This window comes from Limulus polyphemus, unplaced genomic scaffold (genome assembly GCF_000517525.1).
Source record: "Limulus polyphemus unplaced genomic scaffold, Limulus_polyphemus-2.1.2 Scaffold434, whole genome shotgun sequence".
Classification (NCBI taxonomy): Eukaryota; Metazoa; Arthropoda; class Merostomata; order Xiphosura; family Limulidae; genus Limulus; species Limulus polyphemus.
In genome coordinates this window covers 410,787-423,935 of record NW_013666044.1, presented here as the reverse complement: position 1 = coordinate 423,935, position 13,149 = coordinate 410,787, and the positions used below count along the sequence as shown (strand labels likewise).

Below are 13,149 nucleotides of genomic sequence, written 5' to 3'. Positions count from 1 at the left end.
CTTTCTCGAAAGGTCATTTAAAGCTAATAAGAGAAAACCTACCACTGTGTTGAGTAATTGTACAAAAACATGTATATTAATCGAGGTACTGGTGACAGTTAATAAGGTGGTTTGTCCATTTTTCAGATAAACCTTCGATTTAGTGAAAGTTGAAAGTTTCGTAAACCTTCATGTTTCATATAAAACTTAATCTACTACTTCATAAAATCCACCCGATAATGTCATAAACACGGCGGAACAAGAGTTAAACATGCAGTTCCTTCTTGCATGGCGAGAAAACCCTGAATGAACTCTACTTTGAATGCGAAAGTACAAAATAAAAAGGTTCAATGAGGGTAGAAGCTGTTTAATTGGGATGAACAGCTTTATAAGATGTAAACTTGTATTAGATCAAAACGTTTAATAAAGGGTTAAATCTATCTTAGTACACATAGGTTAATAAGGGTTAAAGTTGTCTCGAGATAAGTAGTTTAATAAGGGCTAAAACCGTCTCTAGACAACAAATATTTAACAAGGGCTAAAGATGTTTCGAGACAAGTAGTAGCTTGATGATGGCTGAAGCTGTCTCAAGACGAATACTTTAATATGGGCTAAAAATATTTAGAGATATATAATCAAATAAATTATAAAATGGTCATATGAACTGGTTATAAGCGTTTTAACAAGGTATGTAAATAAGGCTGGAGAGGAATAGTTTAGTACGAGCTAAAACCGTTTGGTGAAACATAACGTTTGTGTGAAATACTTCAAATAAAATATAAAGCTGAGTGAATTAAAACCACTTAAGAACGTTTCGGTCGTACTTGTGTTAATTAGCTTAAATAGACATAAAAATTGCTTGAATTAAAATAACGTAATATGTCAAGATGTCAGTAGTGAAATAATTCGATCAGAAATGAAACTATCATATATCCAGTAGTTTAATAATAGTTACAACTGTTTTATAGCAAATTAGTTATATATTGTAAGTTTTCTCTGGTCAAGTAGTTTTAGTTGATCTAAGTTCATATAGTTCATTAAGGGTGTAAAGTATTTGTTCTTGATTGGTGTAAAATGTACCATAATTATGAGCAAAAAGGAATGAAGCCTTCAATAATTTTCTTAGAGCGTATGGTATACGAGGTTTTGAAGAGCCTTTGAATAATTTATAACAAAGTTTAAGTAGAAGTTGGACTGTTACGAGTTTTCAGTAATTAGATGCAGTTTTGTTTTTGATTGAAAAGATGAACACTGGAATTTGTTGATATGAAACCCTTCCTAATTATTCGTTCTTAGACAAAGTTTTGATGCACGTGTGTGTATCTTAAATAGGACTTGATGAAGATGAACTGAGATCTAATAATGATACACTCACGTACATTACATCGTATTCTAATACGTTTCTCGGCAGGCTCTCTATATCAACAGCTCCTGTAAAGATGGAAGGTTAAAACGTTTTAGCAGTTGAAAATTGAAGTCAATAACAAGCCTTAAAAGACTAATATTGGTATGACACAAAAGAAGGTTATGCACAACATTTTGATAAAGTGAAAATCAGGACGCTGCAAATACAATTCAGAAAGTTCAAAGCCACGATAGCAAAGGAAAATTGTTGCAGCAACTCAAAAGCTACGACATTAATGGAGAATTGTTGTAGCAACTCAGAAGCTACGACATCAATGGAGAATGTTGCAGCAACTCAGAAGCTACGACATTAATGGAGAATTGTTGCAGCAACTCAGAAGCTACGACATCAATGGAGAATTGTTGCAGCAACTCAGAAACTACGACATCAATGGAGAATTGTTGCAGCAACTCAGAAGCTACAACATTAATGGAGAAATGTTGCAGCAACTCAGAAGCTAGTACATCAAAGGAGAATTGTTGCAGCAACTCAGAAGCCACGACATCAAGGGAGAATTGTTGCAGCAACTCAAAAGCCACGACATCAAGGGGGAATTGTTGCAGCAACTCAGAAGCCACGACATCAAGGGAGAATTGTTGCAATAGCTCTGAAGTACACGTTTTCCTGTTGTACAAACGGACTGGACTGGTAGTAAATTGTTTCTCAATAAAAGACTGAACTATGCTGCTGTGATAAAAATGAGTCAAAAGCTAATGAAAGCAGAAAAATTTGGTCAGAAATTTAGTCTTTATTTATTGGGGAGTGAGGTGGTCATGGGTCTAATTCCTACTGAAGACAAATTTTGTTTTCTTTGTTACATTCATTTTAAGCGATCTGAAACGAAAACAAAGGAATACATCAAGCAACCTGATACAGGTGTAAGTGACTGAGTAATGAACTCAAGTATGGTGTTGATTAAGGCCGTGCATTGAAATTGTCTGTGGTGCTTCATACCAATATTCTCATGGCCGCATTTCGAAAATAGCAGTTAGCAGGTTGCATAAAAGGATGACCATTTAAGTTCATTACCTTCAAGAACTTATTTTTACTTGATTGGTAGTGGAGTTAAGTGAGTATCTTGTCCCACTTTCATCACAAAGAATACGTATAATTTTAAGTATATTGGAAAAGACGAAGAGGTAAATTTAAGACTTGGTTCCTAATGTCTGGTTAACAAAGCCTCATTTCTTCGCAAGGTTCGTTCTCTGCTGAGCAGAGAATACTGAAGTCTTTACGTGTTGTGTTACACGTTATTGAAGTGTATGTAAATAATAAAATTATTTTCTTCGTTCGGCTTAAGATGTTACTTGATTCAAACCACCAGGTAGCGTATTGCGGAACCGATATAAATTTGTGTATATGTAAATTTGTTAACATGTATCTGATCGACTCACAAGTAAGCCAGAGGTGAGCACAATGTTAAGTCGTTGATAATGGTCGGCCAACTGTAGACCAGAAGTGAGCATGTTGTCAAGTGGTTGATAATGATCGGCTTTCTGTGGACCAGGAATGAACATGTTGTCAAGTTGCTGATCTTGATCGGCCCACTGTGAACTGCAAGTCTTGTCGCTCTGAATGGAATCAGTCTTGCTTGAAATACTACATTATTATAGAGTTTCTTTGTTTGTTTGTAATTAGACACAAAACTACACAATAAGCTATCTGTGCTCTGCCCACCACGGGTATCGAAACCTGGTTTCTAGCGTTATAAGTCCACAGACATACCGCTGTGCCACTGGAAGAGCATTATTATAAAGAAGAAAAACACTTAAAACCTTTACTTATGTTGCAAAAATCATTCACAGACACAAAATATTAGGTAAAAAAAATCTGTAAGTTGATCATATGTGCATGACTGCAAAAAATATATACGTATCTATATTCTGAATGCATCATAAAAATAAAACGAATCCAATAATTATTCCCCTGAATACGAAGTGAATATTTAGAGTGAAGACATGCTTCCAAAATAATTTTTATTTCAAAAGATGAGAAAAATTGTAAAATTTGAGATAACATACTGGTGTAGTTAAAACTACCCAACGCAAAGAAAAGCTCAATAAGACCAAAGGAATAAGTCATACCATTTTTTAATTCAAAATGCAACAGGAAAACCTCGAAATTGTCTTATTTCTATGCTGTATAGAAACTCATTCTTTAAACGAAACATTGTAAACTCCGTTTTACTTATAGTTTAATTTTTGCAAGTGCTATTATTGAAACTTTTAATACGAAACATCTGTGTTAAAGCTTCAGGCAAAGACAACTACTACACACAGATTCCATTGATAAGAGAGTTTGCAAAACTCAGTTTTCCTTATAGTTTAATTTTTGCAAGTGCTGTTATTGAAACTTTTAATACGAAACATCTGTGTTAAAGCTTCAGGCAAAGACAACTACTACACACAGATTCCATTGATAAGAGAGTTTGCAAAAAAGTTATACAGGCGAAACTACTCAGTCAAGTTATTTACACAGTAATACAAAAAATGCCACACACGTGGAACGTATGATATGGCCAGTAACAGACATTCTTTACTGTTATTTGAAAGATAAATAGTTTACTTCAGTAAGTAAATGTCGTATATTGAAGTCTCTCGTTTCTTTCGAAACACTGGAATGTGTGTCGTAACATACATGTGAAAAATGTGTTCTATGATTTGATTTGCTTACGATACGTTTTAATAACTGGTGGTTGAAGGCCTGTTAGATTCGCATATCTTTGTCTGAAAATAACCTTCCATGCGAAGCTGAAGTTATAATTCGTGTCATCTCTGAAGATTTAATGGTAATTATAAAGAAGCAATAAGCATCATTGATGCTTCAAATAACACACAAAAATAAAAATACAATTATCTTCCGGATTAAAAGAACTACGCACGTTAAACGTTTTGATGGACACTTTTGTTATTTATACACTAATCAAACGTAATTTTATAAAAATGGGGTGTCTCTAAAAATTACCAGGTGGCCACTGGCTTCTATATGTTGTCATAGAAACAAGTGAGTGTTGTATACCGTTATCGCTTGAGCAGTACATGTTGCTTCGTGAGTAGTAATCGTTTACCCTTAATTAATATGACGTTCTAATAATATATTTAGACAAAGAAGGAGCCGGGTACGAAAGAAGAATGATACAGCTTAAAACGAACAACTTGTGTCTTTATGCAAGTTAGTAAGAAAAAATCAATACGGTTGTTGCACGAGGCCATTCAATTTAGGTGTACAAATTGCAATCCTTTTTGCATGTAATGTAAACGTAGTGGCGTTACACGTATAAAATTAGAAATACTACCTGATAACAAGTAATGACAGAGAGACACAAGATCTAGACATCAAACACCCAGAGATGCTATCATAACATAATGCGATGTAATTTTGTTTCTCGCTAAAGGGTAAGTAGTTATATTACGGGAAATAGTATTCAATATATAAAAGAGAAGTATTCAATCGGACCTAAAACAAGTTTCTCTTCTGAAACCTTTAAACATTTTCTTCAAATTGTATATATATATATAAAAAATTCCAGCTGGTTTCTAACAGAATTAAGTGAAACTAAAGGTTAATTCGTATTTGTCTTAACATTTTTTAATGAATAGCTATTATGAAACTGAAATATCTACCTGCTGGCAAAATGAGTTACGTCTCATATTCACGGGAGAACTGGAAAACACTAGATCTATAAACTCGCTACAACTGTATGTTGGCTAGAATTAGAAAAATGTAGCTATTTAAAAGTTAGTATGAATATAGAAACAGGTATGCTTCTAACAATGAAAACAACCATTACACTTGATGTATTTACCTTCAGAGAAACTCCCCGATTAATTCGGCAGGCTTATAACGCCAAAACAAAAACTGGGTTTCAATACTCGTGACACGCAGAGCACATATAATCCATAGAGTAACTTTGTGCTTTACAACAAACCTTCAAAGACGGATATATATTTACTGGTTTACTATAAATACAGACATAAAGCCCAAACCAATATAGCTGCTATATTTACCTGCCAATATAGTTATATTGTAATTAGAATTGCTAACTTATCCTACCTAGAGAAATATGCAAACATTACATTTTTCATGTATATGTACACTGAAAACAGAAATACACAAGTAATTCGTTTTCTCTGTGAAACTTGTAGCAACACAAACTTATGAAGTTATCACTGTTGCTATATTCATTAACAAAAAATTCCTGTATGCGTGAACCAACGAAACGTGATTGTTCTGTTAACCTACCAATAGAAATAACCAAATATAACAGCTGTCTACCGACTTGATAATACAACAATTAAAGACGTAATTTTAGGCGGTTTCACAGTATGCATTTGGGAACTCCTTCAAGAAGAGATATTTTTCATTCAAAGTACCAGTATTATCAGTGATGTAAGTAGAGTCAACTCTTTGTAAAATTGACCCTTAAGCTTTTTCCTAAACTATGTACAAATGTTTTCGATAAGTAACCTGTGATAATCTCGAAACCAAAGAAGAAAGATTTTGTCAACTGTGACAGTTACAAAACGACAAGTAAAGAGTGTGTGCGAAATTGAGCAGTCTAAATAAACAAAAACAACAAGAAAGCGAAGTTCTATTAACTTGAACAGTTTAAGGAACACAGAATGTATAAAGATTCTGCCAAATACAACAGTGTTTAGAGACAAACTCTGCCAAAAGGGACGGTCTCCGAATACAACATATGGAAATATCAACCATAACAGTTAGTGAAAAGGCAGAAAGATTATCACAAACGTGATATTATCAGAACAAAAATGTGTAGAAAGACTTGGCAATGTGAGACACTCTCAGGGCAAACATATGTAGAAAGACTTGGCAATGTGAGACACTCTCAGAACAAACATATGTATAAATACTAGGCAATGTGAGACACTCTCAGAACAAACATATGTAGAAAGACTTGGCAATGTGAGACACTCTCAGAACAAACATATGTAAAAAGACTAGACAATGTGAGACACTCTCAGAACAAACATGTGTAAAATTTGCATATTCGAATGTGTGAAGTATTCTTAAAGCTAATATGTGTAGAGACTGAAGATTGGCTGTGTGAGGTACTCTCAAAATAATGATGTTCAAAAAGTCTCGGCTAAGTGGGACAGTCACAGAAAAACATATGTAGAAAAACATGGCTAAGTGGGACAATCTAAGAACAAAGATGTATAGAAGGGCTCAGATAAGTGAGCCAGTCTCTGAACAAATATGTTTAGAAAGACTTGATTAAGTGAAACAAACCATAAACAAAGACGTGTAGAAAGCCTCCGTTAAGTGAGACAGTTTCTGAACAAAAATATATTAGTAGACATGTTCAGCTATTATGAAAACTTCAGAACACAGATGAGTTAAAACTGCCAAGTGGGTGAAAGCTAAGTTGAAAAATGTGAAATGTGAGTTTGAGAACAAAGAAAGCTATCCTTTTAACTGTTTCAATGTTATAGACACCTGTGTGTCCCTCCCCTCTAGATAACTTACATGGGAGTTTGAAGTTTTTAACACCATGAAGAAAAATTATTTCCATTCATATGAATATTTCCCAAAGTTTGCCAGTTACAAGTTTCAAGCCTCCCCCCCCCCGGTGTATCTGCGGACTTACAACGCTAGAATCCGGGTTTCGATACCCGTGGTGGGCAGAGCACAGATAGCCCATTGTGTAGCTTTGTGCTTAATTACAAACAACAACAACAATATAAGTTTCAGATAATTAATGTATTTTAGTTTTTATTGTGTACCTAAAAACAAATCTGGCACTGGTAGAGTTATCTACCTATGAAGGTGTCTGTGAAAGAATTAACCTGTGCTCGGTCATCTTGCGCTGTGAGTATCTCAGAATTTTCACAAACTTCCTGTAAACTTTTCTAATGTGCTAACAATTATAAAATTTTGTTGAGTAGCACCATATTTAACAAATGAAGTTTGAACTTTCAAAGATCAAGACTGAAAAATGAATAATGTGACCTAAAAGCACTAAGACCTTAACATTTCACCTTGATCAAAACAACATCTTTATCTTCTGCTATAATAGAAATACTCACATCTGCAGTAGAAGGTCGGGAGAAAACTGTAGATCCCCTGGTCCATCATCCATGTCTAGAGAGTTAATTTCTTTTTTTGAACGTCAAATTGTATTTCAATGCTCTGGAAGGTTCAAGTTTACCTCACACACCACACTTTACAGTATCTCGTACAATCCAGCTGTCAACGTAAGCCAACACGAGGAATACGAAATACTCAACGCTACTAGCGCACTCTGTTGTCCGTTTATTAAGATACTACTGTTTAGTAACCTATTCCAATTGCGTGATCATGCTGAGGTCGGTTACCTTTGAGGCAAAACAAACGTTCGCAATATGCTTGTTCTTCAGCGCAGTTCACAAGAAGCAAGATCATGTGGTGATAAAGTACTTGTGAGCGCACCATTACGTATTAACATACACAAATATTTACTGAAAAATTTGTTGTTATTATTTTATAAACTTGAGAGATGTTAGAGGAAACGATAAAGTTAATAACGCAAATCCCAGTTTAAAATGTTTGTAATGTCATAAAAGATGGAGAGAGCATTGATAGGTTTAAGCCTGATATCAACCTATACATTGTTACAGAAGACAGATATATAGCTTTTTCACGGTTCTATACGACAGATATTTGCATAGGCTAGACAAAATAATGGAAACACTTACTATTTCATACATTTTAATCGTTAATGTAGAGTTCGTTGACCACGAGCAGACAGTATACCGTTAAAAGGAAGTAAAATTCATGAAACAAGGTGTTGCGCATCAGACAATGACATATTTAACCATTCGTTGAGGAAAGCTTTATCTGATGATTGAAGTGATATTGGTTGTGGGAAACTGCTTCGAAAGTTGATTTTAGAAACTGGCCACAGAGACTTGATAACATTTAAGTCTGGTGATTTTGGTGGCCAAGTTAGGTGTCTAAACTCTTTTGTCGTTTTCTTTAAACCAACCTTTAATAACTTCAGTAGTGTCAATTAGTGCGTTGTCTTCTTGAAACAGACATTTGGGAAAACAGTTTTCATCATAAGATAAACCTAGACTGCATTAAGATTTGAGTAATTTTGGCTATCACTCATTTCCAGCAAAAAGCTGGTCATTTCATCACAGAGCCTCCACCATGCTTCACTGGTGCCTCAATACATTCGGAGTTCTAAGCTTCTTTTGTTTTTGACTACATTACACATAAACATATCCTTGGATGGAAAAAAGTGTAAAAGATTATTCATCTGACCAAACCATATTCTTCCATTGATCTTGGGTCTAATATTTTTCTTCTTGACACAATTGTTTTCAGACTTTTGAATATTTTACTGTTATTAGAGGTTTCTGAATGGCAGGCCTACCAATATAACCCATATTTGCATTTCCCTTCGAGTTGTTTTTACAGAGAATGATTGTTGTAGGATAACGTTAAGTTTTGTTCACAGTTTTGACGCTGTAGTCTTTTGTTTTCGTTTTACTACTCATCTTAATGCTTGTCTGTTGCGATCTACTAGCTTAATTTTTCGACCACTATTATGTTTATCTGGCGTGCCTTTATTTTTTGACATATATGCTGACATCCCTTTAAACACTGTTCCTCGGGATACATTCATTACTCTAAGTTTTCTGCTCCTGTCGCTGAGAGCTCAGCTAGACGTTCACCTGCAATTACACCTCTTTAGAGATATGACAGACATTTTAGCCCAACATTTTTAGAACCGTTCTGAAAACAAAATAATATATTATTCGTATATAGATTAGTTGAAATACATAAAATAATTTAATAAGTAGTTAAGTTGCCATATGGTTATTTTTTACACTTTTGGAGACACCAAAACTTGGAGTTATAAAGATGAGGTGTTTCCATTATTTTGACTAATCCCCATAGCCGTTCCATGGACTCTACATGATAATTATATATAGTTTATATAGTTCCAAAAGACAGAGACATAGCTGTTGCACATTTCTGTTCGATAAGTAGGATCAACGAAACAGCTGTACGTTTGTTATCTAAAGCCATGAAACAGTTTATCTCTGGCTTATAAAGCAATGAAACAGTTATATACTTGTTATCTAAAAACAATGGGACAGCAACATCTGTTTTATAGAACCATGAAACAGTTTATCTGTGTCTTATAGAGCAATGAAACAATTATATACTTGTTATCTAAAAACAATGTGACAGCAACATCTGTTTTATAGAACCATGAAACAGTTTATCTGTGTCTTATAGAACATAAAAACAGTTTATCTCTGTCTTATAGAACATAAAAACAGTTTATCTCTGTCTTATAGAGCAATGAAACAGTTATATCTTGTTATCTAAAAACAATAGTACAGCTACATATCTGTTTTGTAAAACTATGAAGCAGTTTATCTCGGTCTTATAGAACTAAATAACAACTATATATTTGTCATATAAAACCACAGGACAACTATATTTGTATCAGTTAAAAACATTCTGAAAAAAAAATCAGCAGTACTTATTTTGAAAAAGTTATTCATTGAGTCAATTGAATTTGGATGTAAATGTACAATGGAATTATCGCTTGATAAGTGAAAGTACTGTTGGACTAAAGATTACGTCCTTAAAATAAGTCTTTATAACATAATATGTCAAATTCTAAGACATATACTTTCTTATGAAAGCTACTGACATATTTATACTGAAACGTTCATGACCTTAATTATATTATTTCAGATAGTTATAAAGATACTTTAAAAGTCTACACGTGTAAACATCTCATACTGTATTTGTTTTACTACTAAACTTCAGTTCACCTTTGTATACACAATATTCTATACCTAAACAACAATCCAGCCCAGCGATTAGCATGTCTGACTGTGGATCCGATGTTCCATAGTTCAAAAAATTGCCCCCCGCATTTTAGGGTTCGTGGATGCGTTATAAGAGTGACGGTGAAATCTCACTATTCGATTAGCGAGTTGGCAGTGAGTACTGTTGCCTAACTGCCTTTCTTCTAGTACAGTGATTCCCAACCTGGGGGTCCGCGAAGATAATACCATCTCATTAAACAAGTAAGTTTTTAATTCTGCTGTTCTTTTAATTGCACACTCAGTTATATATGTGTTTTATTTGATAGTGAAAAATGGAAAAAACAAGTTAATTGGGTAAATGGAATCTTTCAAAAACATGGGGTCCGTGGGGAAAAAAATAATAATAAAAGGGAGGTCCTTGGTGGTGAAAAGGTTGGAACCGCTGCTCTAGTATATCACTTCAAAATTATGGACAGCTAGCGTACATAGACTTCGAGTAGCTTTACGCGAAATTCTACAAACAACAACTATAAACAATAATTATGAATTACATGACGCCCGTGCTTTACTCAAAGTAACATAAACCTTCTAAGTAAAGTTTATAAGAAGTGAACTCTTTGGAAAATTGTAGAACGATATTTTTATCTCCATCTTATACTTGTAAATACACACAAAAAGTGTAAGTTTGAAACAACAAAATAAAGAATATGTTTATGTTGTTGTTGTAAAGAGGTTAAATAAATAAAGAGTAGTCAAAATAATGTGTGTAATGCCTTCAGCTCCAATCATTGTTTTAAGTATTCAGAATATTTAAAATGTAGATAAAGAGCTGATTATATTTAGTTTTAATTCATCTATTCTCTCTTAAAAGTGTTCAAAAACCGGTTTGTTTTGTTTGTTAAGCACAAAGCCACACAGTAGGTAATCAAACTAATGTCATGATGCCTTCAGCTCCAATCATTGTTTTGAGTATTCAGAATATTTCAAAAGTAGTTGAAGAGCTGACTGTATTTAGTTTTAACTAATCTATTCTCTCTTAAAAGTGTTCAAAAATCGGTTTGTTTTGTTTGTCACGCACAAAGCTACACAGTGGACTATCTGTGCTGTGTCTACCACAGGTATCTAAACCCGGTTTTTAGCGTTATAAGCTTTCAGACTTGCCACTGGGTCATTGGGAGGGGGGGGGGCTAAAAACCGGAAGAATTAAAGTATTCTTTGTACTCGGTCCGATGTACAGGGCTTGTACTTTCTTGATAGACCTGCAAATCTTCGAATCCGTTTGTTTGAAGGCGATATTTATTTTTTATAGTTGTTGATATCTTTGGCGCCATGTTATAACAACACACACAATAGGACTTCTGTGTTGTCAGGTTGATCTATTATAATCTTTCTACTGGTAAGATATAATTCTTTGTTGCGTAGCGTGCGTTTTGCAGTTTAGATGATTAAATACGACTTTTTCTTTGTTGCTTAGAGCGTGTTCCGTGCAAATTAAATATAAAGAAGAGTGTGGTATTTTGAACATATAAAACATTGAGTTTTGTGTAAGCAGAATGTGGAACAGCTACTACTGTGAAATTATGCGGCGTTCAATTTAATAATTAAATTGCATGTTTCTGTTTCAAGTTTACCAAGGTAACATCGTTAGAATAATATGTAGTCCGTCAAATATTGGTATAAGTGAAGCTTTAAATATGAATTACACCAAACAATCAAGTCAATGCGATTTTATTTAAGTGAAGAAAAGGGAAGAATTTTTATTATTTTTAAAATTTTGTTTACAAAAAAAGGTTTTCGCAAGTACAAATTTTTTGTCAAATTTATACTTATTTTCTTGTCGATTGTATTTTATATACAAAACTTATCTCACAGAATCCATTCCGAACACAGAATTCATAGAAAACTCTAGTCGATACATTTGTGATCAAGGTATATAAAACTATAATAATACGTCATCACAAGCCTAAACTTGAGCTGGCGAATGGAGTTTGGATCGTTACGATGGGATCATTTGATTTCTGCATGATGTTCAATTCAACCATTAATTATGGAAGATCTCTGGTTGAGTCCTCCGGTGGAACAGCGATAAGTTTATGGATTTACAACGCTAAAATTCGAGGTTCGATTGCTCTCTGTAGACACAACAGATAGCTCAACGTGACTTTGCTCTAAAGTCTAAAATAAAACAATTCCACAGTTGATTATGGAGCGAATAATAATCCACATTTTCAACAAATTCTATGAAATGTTGACAGATCCAATGCGACATTTCATCTACATGCGATTGTACACCAAATAAACAGTTCTAGCAGGCAGCTCCTGGTGTATGGAGTATAGTCCGACAAAAGTAGTTTTCACACGAACGCTTAATTACGGAAAAGTAGTCTGAACAAGCAGTTTTGGTACAAAACACTTCTTTCACGGAAGTACTTCTAAAAACGAACTTTGGTATGCTAGTCGATGGAACGTACTCCAAATAAACAGTTTTTACACGCAACACGCGGTCTGTGGAGGGGACTCCAAATAAATAAAGCTTAAAGAATTAATCAAAATTTGCGTCAGAGATGACCCCCGAAATACAGAAGACTGCTGAAACGTCATCATAAACCACCTCCTTTGTTGTTTAAAATATAAGTTACTAACTTTTTGTGGAAAATAAAGTTTTCGCATTGATTTTAAACAGCATATTTGCTCATTTACACGAATTTGTAAAAACACAAAAGTTAACGGATTTCAACTAAAATTCATAGCAACAAATAAAATAGTATATGTGCTATGGAAAACATTACACAGTGTGTCTCATCGTTTAACCCGCCAGTAGCACAGCAGTTTATCGGCGGACTTACAACGCTAGAAATCGGATTTCGATACCCATGGTGGGTAGAGCACAGATAGCCCATTGTGTAACTTTTTACTTAAACTACAAAAAAACCTATCGTTTAAACAAAAGAAATAATTATAAATCAC

The 13,149-nt window shown here is 34.1% G+C and overlaps 1 protein-coding gene across 1 annotated transcript in view; it reads right to left on the bottom strand.

Moving 5' to 3' along the window:
• Nucleotides 1–2,901, bottom strand: part of LOC111085506 — a 33,045-nt gene extending 30,144 nt beyond the window's left edge. The window contains exon 1 of the mRNA XM_022384397.1: nt 2,779–2,901. Within this exon, the coding sequence (XP_022240105.1) occupies nt 2,779–2,901 (123 nt within the window). The remainder of the gene's footprint in view (nt 1–2,778) is intronic.
• Between the last annotated feature and the right edge of the window lie 10,248 nt (nt 2,902–13,149).